The 22598-nt window shown below is 40.1% G+C and overlaps 2 protein-coding genes and 1 long non-coding RNA gene across 6 annotated transcripts in view; 2 read left to right on the forward strand and 1 right to left on the reverse strand.

Moving 5' to 3' along the window:
- LOC135100565 (leucine-rich repeat-containing protein 15-like) overlaps positions 1-4982 on the forward strand; it is an 87015-nt gene extending 82033 nt beyond the window's left edge. For both annotated transcript variants that reach the window (XM_064003574.1, XM_064003576.1), the window contains 7 exons: positions 1080-1298; positions 1833-1930; positions 2529-2658; positions 3262-3356; positions 3457-3571; positions 3969-4104; positions 4282-4982. In XM_064003574.1, coding sequence (XP_063859644.1) covers positions 1080-1298; positions 1833-1930; positions 2529-2658; positions 3262-3356; positions 3457-3571; positions 3969-4104; positions 4282-4595 — 1107 coding nt within the window. In that variant the 3' untranslated portion in view covers positions 4596-4982. The remainder of the gene's footprint in view (positions 1-1079; positions 1299-1832; positions 1931-2528; positions 2659-3261; positions 3357-3456; positions 3572-3968; positions 4105-4281) is intronic.
- Positions 4983-5436: 454 nt separating this feature from the next.
- LOC135100564 (delta(24)-sterol reductase-like) lies at positions 5437-19594 on the forward strand. Of its 3 annotated transcripts, none has more exons than XM_064003571.1 (11): positions 5437-6200; positions 11698-11903; positions 12937-13032; positions 14034-14246; positions 14781-14951; positions 15651-15842; positions 16627-16893; positions 17299-17423; positions 18003-18149; positions 18705-18855; positions 19038-19594. In XM_064003571.1, exons 2-11 carry the CDS (start codon positions 11712-11714, stop codon positions 19092-19094), a joined length of 1611 nt encoding a protein of 536 aa, XP_063859641.1. In that variant the 5' UTR covers positions 5437-6200; positions 11698-11711; the 3' UTR covers positions 19095-19594. The 3 variants fall into 3 exon arrangements, with proteins under 3 accessions (XP_063859641.1, XP_063859642.1, XP_063859643.1); XM_064003572.1 differs by lacking the exon at positions 5437-6200 and adding an exon at positions 9437-10014; XM_064003573.1 differs by lacking the exon at positions 5437-6200 and adding an exon at positions 10174-10327.
- Positions 19595-20819: 1225 nt separating this feature from the next.
- LOC135100566 (uncharacterized) lies at positions 20820-22469 on the reverse strand. Its single transcript, XR_010268799.1, has 2 exons — positions 21979-22469; positions 20820-21859 (listed from the first exon to the last, which is right to left on the reverse strand). It is a non-coding gene; the product is annotated as an uncharacterized LOC135100566 (long non-coding RNA).
- Positions 22470-22598: the final 129 nt, after the last annotated feature.

The following is a 22598-nucleotide window of genomic DNA, read 5'->3' on the forward strand; positions in this document are numbered from 1 at the left end:
CATTCCTCCATCCTTCCCTTCCTCATTCCTTCCATCTTCTCTCTCTCTCTCTCCTCCCTCCCTCCCTCTACATCAGCCCATCTTACAGATATTGTACCTCATCTCAAACAGCTGCGTAAGTCCAAAGAAGTCTACTATTGTTTGCGTTTTCTTTATGTTCCGTTGTGTTCCTTTGTTCTCTGTTCATCCGCTAAGATTCCACGCAGTTTCATTGTTCTCGTCTCTTCATCTCGTCCGTCCTGATTTCAAACTTCGCTCTTCGTAGTGGTTTAACTTTAACGAGTCCATCCTTCATTATTTACAGTACACACAAAAATTACCTGTACATTTAGTTTTACTTCAACACGGAACAAGCTAAACGCGAGACTTAAGTGGTTAAGACATAGTTTGGACAGAGACGAGGAGTATATGGGGAGGAAGATGCCCGACAAGAGATAGACAGAGAGAAAGTTTATGGATGCAGTGAAAGAAGGCATGCCTGTAATGGGTGTGACTGAGAAAGGCACAGAAGACCGGGCACGCTGGAGAGGGTTGATCCGCTGTGGCGACCCCTGACAGAAGCAGCCGAAGGAAGAAGAGAAAGAAAACGGACTACTAAGGAAACAAAATGCGATTCCTAATATTTTTTGCAAATAGTCACGTGAGAAGAATTGGGAGAAGCGTCAGGAAGAAATCACCCAGTTCAGTTCGATGTGACTCCTTTACTTGCTACTTCCTGAATTAATTGTTTTCTTCTGCCTTGTGTTACCTGGAGGTGGTAGTGAGGGGAGGTTCACGCAGTAGGAAGGGAAGGAAAGGGAAGAGAAGGGAGGAAGGGCCGTGGACTGGAGTGTGGTCATAAGGCAGCGGTGTGTGTTGTGATGATCGACCCTACTAACCAACCGCCCTCTATACCCGACGCGTTCCTTGCTTTATACACACACACATACTCTCTCTCTCTCTCTCTCTCTCTCTCTCTCTCTCTCTCTCTCTCTCTCTCTCTCTCTCTCTCTCTCTCTCCTGCACCATAAAACACGCACAAAACTCATGCCATCTCCTCAAGCGAACAAAAGCTCCAAACATTTCATTTCTCCTCCCAGGTGATCTGCAATGGCGGGAAGCTGACGGAGGTCCCTGACAAGCTGCCGGACACTGTGGAGGAGCTGACCTTCTCCCGGAATAACTTGCCCACGCTGGAGACTGAGATGTTCCTTCGGTGGCGCCACCTCAAGGTTCTCACCCTCCACGACAACCAGATCCGGAAAATCAAGCCTTTCGTATTCCGCGGTCTCGGTCACCTCAAGGAGATTTCTATACAAGTAAGCTGCGGCCGCCACAGGTAGGCTGGCTGGGGAGGGTGTACGTTAAGGTTAAGTGGTCACGTTCACAGAGAGCCAGGAATCGAAAAGAAAGGGATAGACTACTACTACTACTACTACTACTACTACTACTTTTTTTTAGTAATATTAACATTAGCATTAACATTATTACTGTTATCATCACCGCCATTCTTGCTATTACTTTTACTACCACCGTCGTAGTTGCAATTGTTTCCTTTCATAACATCTTGGGTAAGGATAATAAGTTCCATTGCATTGCGTACTGAGGTGTGTAGTTCGCGTCTCCGAGGAATACTTTCACGATATGTGCATCTACCGCAACACTCTTTTGTCCTTCCCCCTCCATCACCTGTTCTTTCTACGCACTTAGGTGTTAGTTCGCGCCTCAGAGGAATACTTTCATAATATGTGCAGCTCCTCATCCACCGCAACATTCTGTCCTTCACCCTCCGCCACCTGTTCTTCCTACGCTAGCCATCCAAACATGCCCTAACTCGCGACGGTCTCCCTCAGAACAACCCGCTGACGGAGCTGCCGCAGTTCTCTTTCGCTGGCCTGGAGGACGTGAGCCAGATCAACTTGAGCAAAAACCGCATCGAAGTCATCAACCCGTGAGTAACAGCGTTCCTAGATACTCAACCAGAGGAACGCATGTGGCAGGGGTCGGGTAAACGGGGTTAGGTTATTCAAATCATCCCGTGCACTGAGCTCCTTGATAAGATGAAAATAATAAAGAAATAAATGAGTAGATGATAATAATAATAATGATAATAATAATAATAATAATAATAATAATAATAATAATAATAATAATAATGATAATAATAATAATAATAATAATCATAGTGATGCTTAAAAGGAGCACAAGTGTGTCGTGTATGAGGGAAAATGTGACTCCCGTATTCTGAAACGCTCTACTCTCTCACCACGACTATTTTCAAAGGCCACAGAGATGATATGCGGGTTCTCACGAGTGTGTCACGAGAACCACACACACACCCTTCAAAATCCATGGAACTTCAACTAGAGTCTTTTGAAAGTAGTGGGGATGCGGTGCAGAGGTATTTCAGAGTATGGTTCTGAGTATCTTGGGGAAAAGGGGGAGCATGTATTTTGCGGATTGAGGGGCTGCGTGTGTGAGGTGAGGGTGGGGTGGGAAGAGTTGGGGGTGTGGCGGGAAGCTGCTCCTTCAATGTGGTGCTCTTACAGGTACGTGTTTGCCGGCAGCAGGAACATCGGCATGATCCTCCTGCAGGACAACCCAGTGTACAGGGTGCGTGCAAGAGCCTTCTCCGGCCTCCGCATGGCACAGTTCCTCTACTTGCCCTCCTGGGTTAAGGTCAGTCAACCTACCTTCTCAGGGCCCCCAGAAGGTCATTGCCAGAACTTCTGAGAATTATCTGACTGATTTATTTTTTTTTCTTCTTCTTCTTCTTCTTCTTCTTCTTCTTCTTCTTCTTCTTCTTCTTCTACTTCTTGTTCTTCTTGTTCTTGTTCTTGTTCTTGTTGTTCTTGTTGTTCTTCTTGTTTTTCTTTTTCTTTCTTTCCATGAGTTTCAGTTAGTGCAGTCTAAACAACCTTGATGAAATTACTTTTATAGTGACTTCCGTGTCTTCAGGCCAAGTACTAGTAACGTAAAGTCTTCATTCGTACTATTCAGTATCCACAACAGGATGTCCATTTGAAATCAAACAATTCAGACAGTGAACATTCAACGCCATTAAGTTCCATGGTTTGCGATTTATGACTGCAATGCCTCGTGCTTTGAAACAAGGAGAAATTTATCATAAGTATAATCATGAGAGGGAGCAGCCAGGGAATCAGACTCCTGACAATCCACTCAAGATCCTGTAAGTAGCCAAGCAGGGGAGGTCACTCAGGCAAGGGGGAATAATACCTCCCCGTCCAGGCCGCAGCAAGGTGACGCGTCGCCTTTACACAGGTGATCGAGTCGGACGCTTTCTTTGACCTAGAGGGCGTGGGGCTCCTGCGCCTGCACAGCCTGAACCTGCACGCCCTGCGGCCCTACACTTTCAGGTAGTAGTAGTAGTAGTAATGCTTATAATAATGGTGATGGTGTGAACCATGCTGTGAGTGGCGCCTGGACGTCAGAGTTGAGTGGTCTCCTTCCCGCCAGGGGTCTGCGGAACGTGACGCAAATCTCCATCCAAGAGTCTGACCTGGGACAATTGCGGGACCTAGCGTTCGAAGGCCTGCGCAACGTGGGCGAGCTGCGCATCTTCAACAATAAGGCAAGGGAGGGAAGGCTTCTGCAAGGTTTCTTCTATGGTGGTGTTGATCAGAATGCACCGCTCTTTTAGAAATAGATTAATAAAATGTAGTAGTAATAATGATGATAATAATAATAATAATAATAAGAATAATAAGAAGAGAAAAGGTAAATAAAAAAAATCATTCTCATCTGTACCTTAATGAAGAAGCATAATTCAATGGCTTAATTCGTGAAATGGTCCTCAAGAAGCACGTCGTTACACCTGAGTTGTATTCTTGTCCGACACGTGTGCCCAGCGACGCACCTGTGAGAGCAGGGAAAGAGCATTGCATGCCGGGGCGAGCATAATTCACACTGCATAGTTACTGATATGGAGCGTGTTGACGTCCTTTATTCGTGTCTTATTCTGTCAACAGGTAGATGACCTGGAGTCGCTGGAGGTGAGAGAGGAAGCCAACGTGGATGGAGTGCTGGTGCGTGGTAACCACTTCCTACACGTGATCAAAGAAAAGCCCTTCAGGATCCACGCCAATGATCGTACCGTCTTCACGGGTACGTCAGTAATTAATTCTCCTGCAGCTGGTTGACTTATATTCTTGCTGAGTTGTTACATTCGATGTCCACACTTATGCCAGCATCATGAATCTGTGTTACTGAACAACTGTCGGAAAGTACTGCCTCATCTACCTCATGCTGAGTAAGATTTCACCTTTCATTTTTCATTACCAGAGAACTTTGTTCCGTGCACGTGCCAGCTGTGGTGGGTTCTGGATTCCCCCTTAGTAGCGCGCATGAATCTCTTCACGCGCCACAACTACTGCGTATCTCCTTACCCCTTACATGGAGAACCCATCGACAAGGTGCCCTTGCACCAGTTGGATCGCTGCCCCGCCCCTCAGGAGCTACAACTACCTAAAAGCAGCGAGGCGTCCAGTACAGCCGGCCAGCGGCTCACTCCTTACCTACTCCCTCTCGGCATGCCTGCTCCGCTAATGCTGCAGCTGCTGCTACTTAGGTTATTGTTGCTGCTCACTGACTGCTGACCGGGCCGAGAGGATCACACACAGTGCTTTAATTAGTTGAATTTTTGTATATAAACAGTTTTCAGGTGATATTGTAAAGATTCTGGAGAGTATTTTAAGACTTTCTTCGTGACCATAAGACGACTACTTCTGTGGTAAAGTCAGCGTTGCGGAGTTCCACACGGGCACATAGGGCAGCATCACGCGATCAATGCTTACCATCTCACGTCTCATAACAATGGAAGAAAAGCAGCCCGATGCACACTAGGCATTGTTTCAAATATACTATTATCATTAGCTTTGATTTCACCAGGAGGCTTTCCAGTAATACCCCGCCTCTGCCCTGATGCTTGCTTGTAGTGGAGCCGTGGGGCATTCTGGGGAAGCTTCATCCTCGCATCACATCCCTGAGCCTTTCAAAATCTAAAGAAATTTTAACATATCCACAAGATCCAGGCGAACCTCCAGTATCCACCCCTAAATCGTTCCTAACAATGATATTGTCACGCAGCCACTGTCCTCCGAGGCAACTTATTAGTCGGGGCGGATCTGCAGAAAATACTCAGCACTTCTGTTACAGTATTTCAGTAACAGAATCTCACAGAGCTTCAATGCAAAGGAAAATAAAGGTAAACAATGTATAAGATGCTGGCAAATTACCATAATGCCTTGGAAGGTGGTGCGGTGCAGTCCAAAGAGCTTAATCGTTCTACTTGTATTTGGGTTTAAATGAATATTTAAAAAAATGGACGATCAAAACCATACAAAAGACAGTTTTCACACACACACACACACACACACACACACACATGGATAAGAATCAGCTGTGATGCATGGAAAACTACCGTGTAGTGAGATAAATAGAAGATACAAGAGATAGAGGAAGATGATAAGTGAGATAAAGGAAAATGATAAGTGACCTGCCCAATGCCTCAATCAGGTCTATTACATTTTTTTTATTGGTTCAAGTTACAAACATAAATAACCAATGATCAAGCTAATTACGTGAATATATGTAATGATACTTAGGATTACTAGCCCGTATTCTCAAATACTAAGCAAGGCTGTAGATGCTAATGTAATGTTCTCACGGGTGTTTTCCCTCGATGATGATGCAGAAAACCCTGCTGAAATATAGATGACCACAAAAACATCTTTGAAAATTCATTAACTACACAACTATGAAACATTGTGATGCGATTGTTGGGTAAAGTGGTGTAGATCGACAGCATTCGTTGCCAAGATATGCTGTGGCTTAGAGAAGAGATATTCATTAAGGCGTGTAAGAATGGGAATGAATACATCGGTGGTTAAAAAAAAAAAATGATAATACAAGAGAGAGAGAGAGAGAGAGAGAGAGAGAGAGAGCACTGTTAGAGAAAGAGAAACCAGTCATACGTGAAAAAGACAAGTGGTTTGGCGGACACACGGTCTTATGCTCCCCATGTCCTTTTAACCAGCCACCAAGAAACTGCGACTGACTGGAATAATGGACTGGCTGGAACCTTTATTATAGACATGCTGGAACCTTCATCCCGCTAGTGTTAATTAGAGTGGGAGGAGGAAAGCTGTCTTCTAAATTACCTGCAGTTTGAGGACCCCAGGAAGACGCTAGCTGCTGTCTTGGTATGGTTCAGTTTCTTGTATTGATTTAACAAGTACAGCATGTTTTGATGTGTGGGAGTGTGAGGAGGGTGGGTCAGATCTTTACATGAAGGTGATGTTAGTGGTGTTGGTGATGGTGGCATGGTGGTAGTTTTGTAATTAGGTATGTCTCTCGTGGTGCCGGGTTATGTAATGTTTGGATATGTGTGTGTGTGCGGTGGTGGTGGTGATAGTTTATGTTTGGGTGTGTGATGAGGACAGGTTATGCTGTTTGGGTGTGTGTCTGTGGTGGTAGAGACGTTTTATGTAATGCTTGTGTGTGTGTATGGTGACAGGTTATGCTGTGTTTGGGTGTGTCTGGTGGTGGTGGTGACAGTTTATGTAAGGTTTGGTTGTGTGTTTGTGGTGGTGATGACAGATTATGTAATGTTAGGGTGTGTGTCTGTGGTGGTGATGACAGATTATGTAATGTTTGGGTGTGTGTTTGTGCTGATGGTGACAGGTTATATAATGTTTGGGCGTGTGTCTTTGGTGGTGGTGACAGGTTATGCTGTGTTTATGTGTGTGTCTTTAGTGGTGATGACAGGTTATGTAATGTTTGGGCATTGCCCCTTCCCCCTGGATCCCCCTTAAGGACACAAACTTAACTAACCAGTGGGTACCTCCCCTTAATGACGCTTGCCTAACTAACCAGTGGGTACCTCCCCTTAATGACACTTGCCTAACTAACCAGTGGGTACCTCCCCTTAATGACACTTGCCTAACTAACCAGTGGGTACCTCCCCTTAATGACACTTGCCTAACCAAACCATATACCTTAATAGGAAGTGGAAGGTCCAAGGTGTAGTTGGTCAACCTCTTCCTCATCCACTAAGGGTACTGGCTCCACCGAATGTTCAGCACTTAATTCATTTTGGCAAAACACTATGTGATGTTAAGAAATGTTCATCTAAGTCGTTTTGCTTATGGAACTGCACAATAAAATCTCAGCCTTTAAATTTACATCTACTGCACCTGGCTATCATTGTGACACTGAGTACCCTTGCAGTTAGCCAGCTGGTTTCCGTGGTCACCACTTATACACGTGGCGATGGGCCAAAAATAATTAAATTTTAGCTGAAAGTAAATGATGTTTAATGACCTTCTAATATGTCACTAAAAGGACAGCTCTCATTGGCTGAACAAAATAGATACAAGAAAGAATACACTATTCCATAGTGGAAAACAACATATTAGCACACACATTACACTGTAACCCTTCGAGCAAGCCTCATTGGCATGGACTTAGAATTTGTGATACATTGTGATGGATCATGTCACTGTAAGGTAACCATGTGTGACCGCAAAACAAAACCCCCACACATGTGGGCTCATAATTTAGCTGCTCCATGAGGAGCCACTATTGGTAAGATTATCTGATCCTTAGTGTTATATACAAAAAATTACCAGCTGTATGAAAAAAAGGTGTGTGTGTGTGTGTGTGTGTGTGTGTGTGTGTGTGTGTGAGTGTGTGTGTGTGTGTGTGTGTGTGTGTGTGTGTGTGTGTGTGTTACAAAGTCTGAAACCTATTAACTAAAATCTGGTGTGAATGCTTTTGTAACTAGTCATCATAAATCTACTTCTCAAGTGTTATGGTGGAAGTTAATGAAGCTGGTGCACACCACATTTTTCACATTCTATTAAACACTGCTCATCTACATCCATACCACTGGAGCTAAATGGAGTCCAAGGGTGACTTGCCAGAAATGAGAGGGATTCAAAATTAAAGGTCACCAGTGAATGACAGAGTAAAAGGAAAGTACACACTAGCAACATGCATGTTGATGGACATTCAGAATATTGCATCATGAAAGAACTTGTAAGCACTATGATACAAATATGTCAGTGCAGACTGTGGAGTAATATTGTGAGGATCACATGTATCCATGCACTTCTTGATCTTGTTCCTACTCCAGAAATATTGTTGCAAAGATTGAGATAACAAACACAATATTGACTCATTCCATTCTCTGTTTTCTTATAGATAGTAATTAATTTTGCTTCATGACATTGATGGTTTTAACAGCTAAGTGCACAAGATTACAACTTGCTGTTTAAGTCTGGAGCAAAAGTAAACCATAAGACTTTTCAATTTGGTGGAGAAACTTTTCACTGTTTTTAACAAAACATTTCTATAGACTTGTGGCTCATTAGTAGTTTATCCTGGAAATACCATTTGAACATCCACTCATCTAACACCTCTGGGAATTCAGATGTTGCATGCCTCCCCAGAACTGAAATATTATAGCCCACATCTATGAAGCATTTGTATAAACCTTGTTCATGCATACTAACTGTTGTACATAGTACACACACACATTGTCATCACACTACTGGCATCAGTGTATATTCATTACCTGTCTATATTAATTGCCAGTGTATAGAACCAACTTGCCACAAAGGAAGCACTTATGTGCCTCATTCCCTGAGGTTGAAATTGGATTTACTTGAGACCCAAGAACTGCCTCAGTCACAAGCATCACACAGGGAGCACCAGCAGTGTTAATTAGATGTAGTATTACAGGTATATTTATATTTTGTTATTGTTACCTATAATGAAGACTAAGGATGTACTGTTGTTGAAGTTTAACTGCTTTAGCTATTTATATACATACATATATTTTACACATACATTGTACTTATGTAATTGGCAGTGCTTGTGATCCCTGTATGATTGCAGTGTGGTACAGTCTTCACTGTGGCTTGTTGCTTTCATTGTCACATGTGTGACTGTTTGTTGTCCATAAGTATGAATAAGTGTAACTCCTGAGCTCCTTGTAGATTTATTAAAAGGTAGACCCTTCTGTTGATCACAGAGTATTAACATTCCCTGCAATTCATATGAACAAGAATACATAAAGCTCCTTCCATTAGTCTGATTTAACTGCTCTGATAATTACTTTTTTTTCTTTAGGGTGGTAGTGTTACAGTTAGTTTCAACTTATTACGGATGCCAGACTTCAGATAGTAAATGAGGGCTTTAGGCATTGAAAGGCAAAAGATGAAAATGTATTTAAAAATAAAACCCTCAAGAAGTCAGCCTTCATTAGATATCCTTGCAAGAAGGAATGTCCTTGGTGGTCTCAGACAGCATAGAGAACAGCAGAGGGAGCCATGTAGTGTTGGCCCTGGATGGAGCATGGCAACATCACAGAAGGAAAACTACAAGCAATGTTGCTTGAAGATATATCACTCATTTCATCTACGTATGAAATTGTTTAGTAGTGATGTAAAGATCCACTATAGCTACTTGTAATGTTTGAGAATTGTAATGCTTTATGGTAAAAAAAATTTTGTTTGTCAAAAATTATGTTGTGAAGAGGTTGGAAATACCAAAGGAGTATAATGAAATGGATATGCTGTGTGATTGGATCATAGGAGGGAGTGGCCAAACAAATCAGAAATGAAAAGACTTGGGATTGAGGGCATTGATAAAGCAATGAGAATGAGTAGCATATATGGATTTTGTCATAAAGGATATGAATGACTGTGTTAAGCATGTTCACTATTTTGAATCATAGGATAAAATAGCAATGAATATATAAAGGGGGACAAGACAGTTACCAGGTTGCTTATCTTTCATTAAGTAGCTGCGTTATCTTGATATATACTTAAAATAGCATCTTTCTTGGAAACTTTGGTCTGTCACTAATCAGGCTAGGTGATCCTGACCAGCACAAGATAAGATTTTTTTATCAGTTTTAAGTAAGAGCAGGCCTCAAGGTCCCAGGGAGGCAAGAGCAGCACCCAGTGTACCATAGATCCTCCTGGGGTTGCTATAGACAACATTACAAAGGTACTAGTAATAACACGTGGTTTTTTCTTCACATCGTCCTTTACCTAGTTAATTGCATTTACTATTTTAATTCAATGCTTATCTCTGTTCTTTTATTATTTGATGATTCAGAGCACAGACCAAAGATCTCTATGATTTACATGGGAGATATATCATATTGTTACCAAGGTAGAGTGAATGCAGTCATGTAGTTGTAATGGTCAGGGTCAAAGATCTGATTGTGTGGGGCGTTGTGCGATGCACGCCCGGCTAATCAGTCTGGTCTTGCCACGCGCCTGCATGTGATTCTGTATCTTTTCATCTTTCTTTCCAGGTGAGTGTGTGATACTATTTAATAAATAATGTAACTCAAGTATTTGTGGCATCAGTTCATTCATATTTATATAGAAAGGAAAATTTCAAAGTATTGTAAGCATTTAGGAATGCATACGCATTGTACAAGATAAAATAGCCATTCAAGATCTAATATATTCAGTCCTATTTGTAAATTATGGTAAATATCTAGGATGTAACAAACACTCATCATCATCATCATCATCATCATCATCATCATCATCATCATCATCATCATCATCATCATTGTCATTGTCATTGTCATTGTCATTATCCATTGCCTTCTGATCCACTCTTTTACTATGCTATATATATATATATATATATATATATATATATATATATATATATATATATATATATATATATATATATATATATATATATATATATATATATATATTACTAAATAGTAACCCCCATCTTACATTTCCATGAGGAGTGGGGAGTGGAAGGTTAGAAATCTTACCCACCTTCTGTGTACGAGTATGTATGTGAAAATGGGAATGGGTGTGTGCTTCCTGCTACAGAAATGGTTTGTGCCACACAGTGAAGGGTAAACAAGGTGAGGTTATTGGGAAGAAGAACATTGGTGTAATGTTATTGGTTGTATATGTAGTGAAGACATTATCTAAATTAGTCAGAAAACACTTTTGTATTATTTCATCATATTCAGCACCCTCATACTTATCTCATACAATCCATTCAATCCCATGTCAAGGTGGAAACAGGTAGGTAAGTTTAATACAAGGATGGCTACATGTAGGCCTGAAGGCTTCTTGCAGCTTCCCTTATTCTCTCTCTCTCTCTCTCTCTCTCTCTCTCTCTCTCTCTCTCTCTCTCTCTCTCTCTCTCTCTCTCTCTCTCTCTCTCTCTCTCTCTCTCTCTCTCTCTCCTCTCTCTCCTCTCTCTCCTCTCTCTCTCTCTCTCTCTCTCTCTCTCTCTCTCTCTCTCTCTCTCTCTCTCTCTCTCTCTCTCTTTCTCTCCTTTAAAATAAGGTTAGACAAATTTATGGAGGAGGATGACATATGGAAATAAGTAGATATACTTCATAAAGGGACTGCCAAATATAGGCCAGACAACTTGCTGCAGCTTCCCTTTTTTCGCTCATGTTTTTGTGTTCTTTCCTTTCCTCTATGAAGTGTCATTGATTTTTCCCCAGTACTGTTATGTCACGTGCTCATTCCCCTTTACTGCTTTCTCACTTGTGTTCTTTCCTTTTCTCTATCTAGTGGCACTAATTTTTTTTATTATCACTGTTCTGGCACTTGTTCTTTCCTTTCCTCTATGGAGTGCCTCTTGTTTTCCCCAGTCTGTTTTGGCCTTTACTTGTTTACGACATTATTCCAGGTGAAGGGTAAAGCATGGGTACCAGCAGCCTGCAGCAGCGTGTGGGCCGGTGGCTGGAGGAGCACCGTGGCCTGGTGGTGGTGCTGGTGGTGCTTCCACTGTCGCTCATTTTCCACTTCCTCATGGAACTGAGACAGTGGATCTTCCGCAAGTATGTGTCCGCCCCAGAGAAACATGATGAACGGGTCAGGAACATCCAAAAGCAGGTAAGGAGAGAGAGAGAGAGAGAGAGAGAGAGAGAGAGAGAGAGAGAGAGAGAATGGATGCTGGTTGTGTAAGATTAAGAGAGTTGTAGAGAGTAATTTAGAATATTTTTGGTTGTGTAAGATTAATATAGGATTTTATGAGCAATTCTTAATAAGTCTGCCTTGGCTACATGAAGAAAAACACTACAATGACTTCCCAGTACACTCAGCTTAATGTGTGCATCATTACCTGACAAGTCATGCAGTTCCAGTTTTCTCACATTACCTGTGTGACTATTCCATATTTCAAAATCAGGTGATCTGAAAAGGAAATTGAATATGGGAGTCATGAAATAAGGGAACAACAATTTTCATAATAAAAATGGATCTCTAAAAAGGCTTTTAACTGTGGAGGTCCTGATGTAGTAGATGCATGAGATCACAAGAGTATTGTGGTGGGACATTCGCAGTTAAAAAAGTTCACTTGCAAGTCAGTGATCATCTTCTGACTCTTAATGTGTTGTGTGCCTTTGTTTCTCATCAGGCATTCAGTCCCGGCCACTTCCTTGTTCCTACTGTGGTATATCCACCATCTCGTTTGCTATACTTCAGATTGTTTTTTCACTATTTCAGAATGCCAACCATTATGTTTATTACCAGGTTTCTATATCAGTTACAATTAAAGCATAATTTTTTATCAATCAATTGTTATATGTTAAATGCCACTCTGATTGGAACAACCTCAATTTTGTAGAGTTTGTCAGTGGAATAAAATGGTCTGTGTAAATGTTTGCCAAGCTGAAAAATCACCAAGTGCATTTGCCACAGCTTCTAAGTGAGATAGTGTATGTATTCATTGCCCACAACCTTCTTTTATTTATTTATTTATTTTTTTATTTAGGTATAATGGTTTTAAGATTATTGTCAGTTGCTCAGATTGAACAATTTCTCATATTTTTAAGCTGATCCAGCTCCATGAGTGATATGAATGTAAGGTGCTTCTTGTGTAATGGTTTACCAAACTACATATTCTCATGTTGTTCAACTTTATCAGGTTCTGAGGTGGAATACACAGCCAAAGGCCAAGAGGAAATACATGTGTACAGCTCGACCCAACTGGCAGTCCCTCTCCACCACCTTCTTCAGGAAGGTTTGTATAGGTGTGATGTGCATGTTTTCTGCTGACATATACTTTTGAAGATTGGAAGCATCCTGTCAGGGGAGCCATCACATTTTGATATAGTTTCTCAAATCCTCATCCTTCATCCTTAACAGCAGAAAAGAACCATATTGCTTTGTGGATTCGTAATGTATATTAAAAAGTAGTGATAGATTTGTTAGAGCAGCTCATTTTCATGTATGAAGGTGAAAACAGTATTGCTGTTTTGAACAGCAGGTGTTTTGATTACTTGAAGTAAATAGAAAATGCAATAATATTATTGGGGAAGATTACATTGTGGAGATGAAAGTGAAGACTTACATTGTTGCTTGCATTGGAATCCCCTTACATAAAGAGAACTTAGTTCATACAGAAAGAAAAGTCCTTATTAAGGTATGGAAGTTTAGAAAGGGTTTTATTTGGTTTTATAATTTCAGTAACCTAACTCCCTAAATCAGATGCAGTAGGAGAGAATGAAGAGGAAAGCTGTAGTTCATCACCAACTGAGAGTCACAGGCTAGTTATTTCTACTATATCAGCACTGCCCTTGTCTAATTTGAACGCTATATGATTTAATGTTCTTTCCAGTCCCTCCCTGCAATACCAAATACCACCTCTCCATCACCCCTCATACAGTGCTCTTTTCATCTACCTAACCACTTGAAAGCCTCATTTTCATCATCCTTATGATAGATTTCATTATTTGAGACAGTGTTAACTATAAATTTCTCTTTTAGCTTTTCGATTAGCTTCTGAATAACCTGCTCTACTGCAATCCTTTCTTTTCATTCCGTAGTCGTATTTTTTCTCACCAGCATCAACTTCAGCCTCTGTGGATCAAAATGCATTCCTTTGCCAACAATATATTTTATCTGTGATGGTCAGATTTGATTTTAGAGTTTTCAGTTGTTCTGCTGTGCTTGTGTCAACTGATAGATGCTTCCTTACTGATCTACTTGTAACTCCCTAAATAATAGAAAATTTTTTTTCAGGACTTATGTCACAAGATCAGTATTCCTCTTTATGACATCCTGGAGCTGAAAGAATCCAGAATGAGTGTGCGAGTGGAGCCCATGGTGAGCGTAGGCCAGGCCACCGCCTTCCTGGTGCCTCGTGGCTACACACTGGCCGTCTGCCTGGAAGTGGCGGAAGCAACCCTGGGAGGCCTGGCCATGGGTGTTGGCATGACAACGTACTCCCATAAGGTGACCACTATCTCAATGAAGATTTTGTTTTTGAATAATGTGTCTATTTACTTTTTCTTAGTTGTAGCTGGAACAGTTTCCCGTTTAAGGTATTTCTTCCTTTCCTGCTGCTCATGGCTGGAAGGAGCAGTGGGTGGGAAGATGCCTTCATATTTACTATTCTACATTTTTTACTTTAAATTCAACAGTGGAGTTTATTAGAAATACTAGCTCACTTTGTTCCATATGTTGAAAAAAAAAAAAAGGAAATACTTGATGAATTAGGTAGCATGCAGGAGCAAAGCATCAGCCCAGTGGCAGTGTTGTGAATTTTCTTGTCCTCAGGTAGCAAAAATCCAAGACTCATAATCAGTGACCCTAAGTATAGGACCATTATTCATGTATGTTACATTTTACATCACTCTTACTACCCTTCATATCTGTGGTCTTCATCAAAGTCCCCATCAGAGTTTGGCACCACTTGCTGTGGCATCAAGATACTGAGTGGATGAGTCACTGTGAAAGATGGCTTGTTGAGTCATTCTGTTGCTGCAGGTTGGACTGTACCAGGAGAGCATCATTGCCTACGAGGTGGTGCTGGCTGATGGCTCTCTGGTCAGGGTCACAAAGGACAATGAGTACAGTGACCTCTACTACACGCTGCCTTGGTCACATGGCACGCTGGGCTTCCTGGTGGCCCTGGAGCTGCAGATTATAAGAATAAAGGTGAATAGTGGTCAGGCATGCAAATTCACTTTATAATGTTGATTCTTGCGGAATAATGGAATTATCTTTACTGAACCAGTGGATTTTTTATTATTTTTTTATTTGATTTTATTTTTATTTATTTATTTTTTCATGACTTGCATCGATCTTTAGTGTTCTTAAAAGCCTAGTGTATTAATTAAGGCACTTATGAGATCTTTTCTTTGTGGTTTATTTCCATGAATGAGAAACAGCACTCCAGTAACATGATATATTCTCTCTCTCTCTCTCTCTCTCTCTCTCTCTCTCTCTCTCTCTCTCTCTCTCTCTCTCTCTCTCTCTCTCTCTCTCTCTCTCTCTCTCTCTCTCTCTCTCTCTCTCTCTCTCTCTCATATACAAACATGTGGTGTTGCTTTGAAAAAAGCAGAGATTTAGAGATTCTAGAAAACCAGTGAATTGAGGAATTTAATGCCATATAGACTAAAAAGAGTTTTCCCTCTACTTTTTATCCTGTACGTAATACACAAGGAGACACAGTTGCCAGGGCAGAGACCCACACTTTTCCATACTCATTCCTTTCAATCACCCTTTATAACAGTACATAGTAAAAAGGTAAAGTATTGACATTCTTTTAAGCATACTTATATTTTTACAAGTTTATGTGTATCTTACTCTATTTTATATCATATACAGAGATTAATTTCTCACTTTGATTTCCAGCCACACTTGAAGCTGGAGTACATTCCTGTGAAGGGTCAGAAGCAATACTGTGACATGATGAGGAAGTTATCTGGGGCCCTTGACAAGAACTACCCAACTCCTGACTACGTGGAAGGCACAGTGTTCTCCAAGGATGAAGCTGTTATCATGGTTGGGAAGTTTGCAGATGTCCCTCACAATGAGAGGCACAAGGTACATGGCTGGCTCTGATGAGATTGGTTAATGTGTTCCAACAACTCCTAATCTTATACATGGTGAAGTAACATTACATTGGTATTATGAAAACTTGATATCCATATTGGGACTTAAATGAATATACAAGGTAGTAAATAAGATGGTCCATCTCACTTGGTAGGCATTCTACTCATGTTGGATTCAGCTCTGGAGTTACGGTGCATCATCTTATTGACTGTCCACACCTACTCAGCTTAATATTTGAAATGGTTACTCTTGTCACAAATGCCTATATGAAAGGAAGATTTATTAGTCAGAGATTGTCCTATGCTCTTATAGTGTGGACTGTAGAGGGTGGGTCTTTATGGGAGAATTTGGAATAGGGAACCCACATCTTGCCTCCCTGATTAAGCATTGATGTCAAGCCTCTCTGTAACTACACTCACTTTATTATGTAATGTAAAAGTGAATTACGTCTTATAGTGTGCAGCCAATTTTACTGAATGATGTAGTGACTTTCAATTTTACAACCTGGACCACTCACCATGATCAGTGTTAGGAATGAGATTTGAATGTTGATATGATAGTAATGGTGCTTATTGCTTGAAAACTATAGGCAACTCTTGGCAGGAATGAGATTTGAATGTTGATATGATAGTAATGGTGCTTATTGCTTGAAAACTATAGGCAACTCTTGGCCACCCCATTTGTAGACATGTGAGCCTGTTAAATAAGTAGACTTTTTACAACATGTACCTCAAACTCCACATAATCAAATTGATAAAGATGTATTGCTTTCCAGATCAATCATGTCACCAGGTGGTACAAGCCCTGGTTCTACAAACATGTGGAGAGCTTCCTGAAGCGAGGTCGTGACCATGAGTATGTGCCACTAGAAGACTACTTGCTACGACACAACCGTGCAATCTTCTGGGTGGTTGAGACCATGATCCCCTTCGGCAACAACCCTCTCTTCCGATTGCTGTGTGGGTGGCTGTTGCCTCCCAAGATTGCCTTCCTCAAGTTCACCACCACACCAGGAGTTCGGGCCATGACCTTCACCAAGCAGGTATGTGTCAGATATAATTTTTTGTCTGTGTGTATCTAAAGCATAGTTGCCTCCTCTTGTTCAGGAATTCCCTCATCTATCAATTTACCAGGCTGTCAATCCCATATGGGGTGGTCCAGACAAAGCACCACACTTATCATTCACTCTCGTAGCCTCTAGTGGAAAGGGATAGTCTCGTGGGTCAATGTAATTCATAGGTGTATATGTATGTAACTAAATTGATGTGTGGGTAAGAGATACATCAAGGGATGGAATAATTAGAGTGCATTTGGTAAATGAAAGTGAAGAATACCTCTCAAATAAACTGTACTTTGCAAAGAAAGATTAAAAATAGAAAGACTAGGATAGATGAGAGATTTAGCATTCATACACTTTTTATCTACATTTATCTTTCTCTGCTGACAGGTCTTCCAGGATATTGTCCTCCCTATGAACCAGTTAGAAGACCAAATTGACATCTGTGAAGAGTTGTTTGACCTCTACCCGGTATTGATCTATCCGTGCCGGGTGTACAACCATGGCCCACACAGGTTGAGTACACCATGCACCATTGGGATCTCTCTTTTACTTCCCAAACAGCCATCCTTGTATTTCTTTCTCCTTTTGCAAGTAGTGTCTCTCTCTCTCTCTCTCTCTCTCTCTCTCTCTCTCTCTCTCTCTCTCTCTCTCTCTCTCTCTCTCTCTCTCTCTCTCTCTCTCTCTCTCTCTCTCTCTCAACCATGGATTTGTGTTTAATTATCCTCTTTACTTCCCAGCATCCAATAGGTTACTTTCATAACTCCATTTTTCTTTCACTTTGGAAAACCTGCACTTGCTAACTTTTTGTTCAAAGCAGTATTTAATGATATCATAATATTACTCTCCTCAGCATTTTTTAGTAAAGCTATTCCTTTCTTTTCATGCACTTACATACAGTGTGTTGATATTTCACAAGTTATGCAGAGTGCTGCTTATACCTATAACTTCATTTTCATGGTGTAGTCCAATAATGGAGACACTTAATCTTTAGATAAAGCAACAAACAGTAGTACCATGCACTTTATGTTTACACCATTTTATAAAATTCTCATTGGCTTAGAAATCCTCCACAATGATGATGATTATTTTAGGGGTCAGCTGAGGCCACCTCATCCAGAGCAGATGGTGCCAGGAGCCAATTATGGTATGTTCAATGACCTTGGTGTGTATGGAGTGCCCAAGGCAGTGAAGGAGAAGAAAAGGTTTGATGCTGTGGCAGCCATGAGGAAGATGGAAAAGTAAGGTCCACAGTACATATTTTTGTCATTTATTCATAAAATAAATGTCAGTATGGATCCATACAGTTTCAGGTGCGCTTACCAAAACTTGACTTTTGTTATATTGAAGAAAAGATCGCATCTTATTTGAACTGAAAAAGTCACAGCTTCCTGTGTAAAGATGAAAATGCAAATGTGAGTCCACTTTGCAAGGGAGAAAAGTAATCATGACTTTGTAAATTGTGTGATTAGAGACAGGACTGCATTATGTAATCAGATGATAGTTTCAACAATGAAAAGAGTTTGAGTTTGATATTCACTGTAATGTGCAAGGGAAGGGTTTTATTTATTTATTTATTATTCATTCATTATTATTAATAATTTTTATTTTATTTATTTATTTGTTTTAGATATTTATTTATTAATTTTATTTATTTATTTTTTATTTATTTTTTTTATTTTTTTTGTTACCAACCGTTTTACTTTATTCCTTGTTATTTTCTTGGCAGTGTAGGCCCTTTATCCAGAATTTGTAGTAAAAGTACAGGATTTATTGAAAGTTGTTATATTTTGTAGGTTCACTGCTGATGTTGGAGGCTACCCATTCCTTTATGCTGACACCTTCATGACTCAAGAGGAGTTTGAGAAAATGTTTGACTTGACAGCATATGAGCAAGTGCGTCGAAAGTACAATGCTGAAGGAGCCTTCCCTCACCTTCATGATAAGGTTAGCATATTGCTGATCAAGTAGTTGAACCAACAACCTTTATCACTGCTATGTCACAGATCAGTATTTGTATATCATATGTTCACTTTCAGCTGTTACATTCAATGAGGTATCACCATTAACTATTACATTCAATGAAATATCACCATTAGAGTATAATGATGTGTTTTCTGTAATTTCAGATAAAGCCAGAGATTGATGTGTTTGCAGTTGGCAAGGAATACATTGATCCTTTGTAGTTCAGGTAGACAGACAGTTAAGAGAAAGTCACTTTTAATTTAAGTCACTCTAATTGCTGAGAAAATGTATCAGTTGGGATGTGCATATATTTCAAGTTGGAAAACAGACTATGTGCATTGTAATTTGTGATTAAAACCATGAATGGGATGGATGAACAGTGTGAATAGAGTTGGATGTGAGATATCTGTATAAAAGATATTTGTATGTATGTGAGATATATACAGATAAGGCAGGTGGCACATAATAAGAATGAATGGAGAGCAGTTATGTATGTATAAATGTGATGTGGCTTTGATTTAGTTTAATCAGCTCAGGTCACATGTGGGAAGAAAAATATGTCTGTAGTGCCAAAGATAAACCAGTTCTTGTCAGTCTCTGATGTGGAGAGATCTGGATGTGCTGTGCAACTGATCCATGTGTAGTGTGACTGGTGATAATTAGTCCTGAGGGATTTTCTGTGTGTGTGTGTGTGTGTGTGTGTGTGTGTGTGTGTGTGTGTACACATTCTCCATATCCATATCCAATTTGGGATGTTAGCTTGGCATGAGTTATCTTCAGCTGGACTTGTGTATCATATGCAAGTTTATCAAGACCATCTATCTACCTGTTCTATAACCATCACAGAGGTTTGTTATCTGTTTGTGTGTGTTTGTGTGTGTGTATATAAGAGAGAGAGAGAGAGAGAGATACTCTATCGAAAGTACTTCTTAAGTCACCTCAAAGACAAGGCAGAGATTTAAAAGCAAATGTATATATATGTGTCAGTTATACTGAAATAAAAAAAAAAAAGGGGGGGAGGAAGGGATAGGGAGAGGAGAGTTTTTGTAAGAGGATATGGTTCATGAACACGGTATGGGGCACTATACCTTGGGTTTGTGGGATGGAAAAAATGAGAAGGGGAGGGGATAGAAAACAAGAGGGAAGGGAAGGAAGGGTAAAGAGAAAGAGATGGAATAGTAAAGGGAGTGATGGGAAAGAGAGGAGGGGAGGGTGAAGAAGGGAATGAAAGCAAGAGAGGTGGGGAGGGGTTGAGGGAATGGTGATGGAAAAACCAGGAGGGAAGGAAAGTGGAGGGGGGTGGGGTAAGGAAGGAGTAAAAGGAGGGAGAGAGAGGGAGGAGGGGTGGGGGAGGGAAGGAGAAAGAGAGGGGCTGGGAGAGGGAAGGAAAGGGGAGTAGGAAGGAGAAAGAGTGGGGCTGGGAGAGGGAAGGAAAGAGGGGGGTAGGGAGGAAGGAGAAAGAGTGGGGCTGGGAGAGGGGGGAAGGGAGGAAGGGGGTTCGAGGAGAGAGGAGGGGATGGGGTAAGGAAGGAGAGATGAAAGAGGAGAGGGTGGGAAAGAGAAAGGGGGAAGGGATAGAGTATGGGAGAAAGAGTTTTTCATGAGGTGAGAGTGTTCATATATGAATGTGTTTGGTTCACTGACATATATATATATTTATATATATACATTGAGAAGAATTGTTTGAGAGATTGTGATGGTGAATTGGGAGAAGGAAAGTAGTGAAGGGATAAGAGAAAGTGGAAATAGGAGTATTTCCATATGCCAAACATTCTTGGCAGCCAATTTCCTCACTTAGAATATGGTCCATACTCCAGCTAAAGATAATAGTCATGGTTATACACACACAGTAGTCCACCTGGCATATCTGATATAATCTAACTTGCTTCACATGTCAGCATCATACATCCAGCATGTACTAATAGGAAAACTAACCTGGCATATGGAATGCATGGATAGAGAGAAAAAAAAAAGCTTTCATCACTCATGCTTTTATACCAGGTTAGAGTTTCCTCAACAGTACAACTAAACTGCCAAGCTTACACACAACACTAATTGATGTCTTCTTCCTGACAAGTGCACAGTGCCAACTTCGTGGGTGCCACAGGTTTTCCAGGAGAGGACGCCTGAAATAGTGTAACAAATAATGACCATGAACATCATTGTGATTTCTTTGGGCAGAAGTTCAAAAGTTTACTATTTTGATCATGTTTGTTACATTTCATATTTTGACTATTACTGTAAATTATATCTGAATTTAAGCCTATTAAAAAAAAATATATATATATAATTTTTATTTATTTATTTTTTTTCCTATCCATATGAAATGAATGCCAAACATGTTAGTGCAAGCTGGATATTCACAGTTTTTTACAATAAATATAAATTCAGGTCAACATTATTAGGTATTTATCTTGCTTGTATTTCCACCCTTTGTGTATTAGCATAACTGAGAACCCAAATAACCTTCACTGATTCCAAAGGAAAACAAGCAATAATCTCAGGTTCTAAACCTTGCCAAAATACTTATTTGGTTCATGTTTTACAAGAGTTTTTTGGTTCATCTGAATAAAGAAAATTTGTTGTGACTAGTGTTATTGAACCAATAGTTTAACTTATTGCATGCAAAGCCCTTCATGCCTAACAATATATGGATATACCTATATCAGTGCTACAGAAAAGTTTAACTGGTGAGTCTTTGATGGTGAATCCACTGGCTGTATACAAAGAACCATTAGACATCAGCAGCCTCTCCACAAAATATTTTTTCTGCAATGAAAGGCTCCATCTCTTCACTCTCCTGCTAATCCAACACAGCTCTGACTTTAGAATTGATCTTATGCAGATCTTGTCATCTTGTAGTTCCTTTTCCCTATGAAGGCTTGTGACTCCAAGATTATTGCCTTCTTTCACTCTCAGCCCTTGAGTTGCTGTAGCATTTCTGAGTTGATGGATTTCTTTCCTCTTCCAAAGAGTGCAGGTCTTACTGAAAAATTATGAAAGCTTATTGCAAACTTTAAAAAATGTAAAAATAAAAGTAAATGGCTTATATGTTGAAAAGTAATTAAAATAAAACAGAGAGAGAGAGAGAGTGTGTGAATGTACCTGGAGGTCTGAGGTGGGCCTCTCCACCCACGCACTTCACTGTTGCAGTAAATGCAGCGCAGTCTTTACTTATCACCATTGTACTCCTGGAAATCAGACAAGTTGCCCAAAGCAACCTCTTGAAGAAACACTTCAGTGGTTGCTGAGATTTATGCAAGACCAAGATCTCGATCACGGAAAGCTGCACAACCACATCATGAAGCTGACACAAGTTAGTTGATTATGGACAATAATGTATTCAGGTAAAAATATATATAATATAAATTAAAAAAGTTAAATACAAATCATATCAAATGCTTTACTTCTCATTAATACACTTTTCTAGCAATATTTCAATACATTATTCTATATAAGTGTGTGTGTGTGTGTGTGTGTACATTATTCTATATAAGTGTGTGTGTGTGTGTGTGTGCGTACATTATTCTATATAAGTGTGTGTGTGTGTGTGTGTACATTATTCTATATAAGTGTGTGTATGTGTGTGTGTGTGTGTGTGTGTATATATATATATATATATATATATATATATATATATATATATATATATATATATATATATATATATATATATATATATATATATATATATATATATATATATATATATACAGTAAAAATCC

This window comes from Scylla paramamosain, chromosome 5 (assembly GCF_035594125.1).
Source record: "Scylla paramamosain isolate STU-SP2022 chromosome 5, ASM3559412v1, whole genome shotgun sequence".
NCBI lineage: Eukaryota > Metazoa > Arthropoda > Malacostraca > Decapoda > Portunidae > Scylla > Scylla paramamosain.

Bases quoted from the DNA above. Each gene is read 5' to 3' on its own strand.
- LOC135100564 (XM_064003571.1), top strand. From the start codon at position 11,712: ATGGGTACCAGCAGCCTGCAGCAGCGTGTGGGCCGGTGGCTGGAGGAG. The intron at 14,247-14,780 runs GTGACCACTATC...CTGTTGCTGCAG, and splicing joins TGACAACGTACTCCCATAAG to GTTGGACTGTACCAGGAGAG. The intron at 14,952-15,650 runs GTGAATAGTGGT...TTTGATTTCCAG, and splicing joins TGCAGATTATAAGAATAAAG to CCACACTTGAAGCTGGAGTA.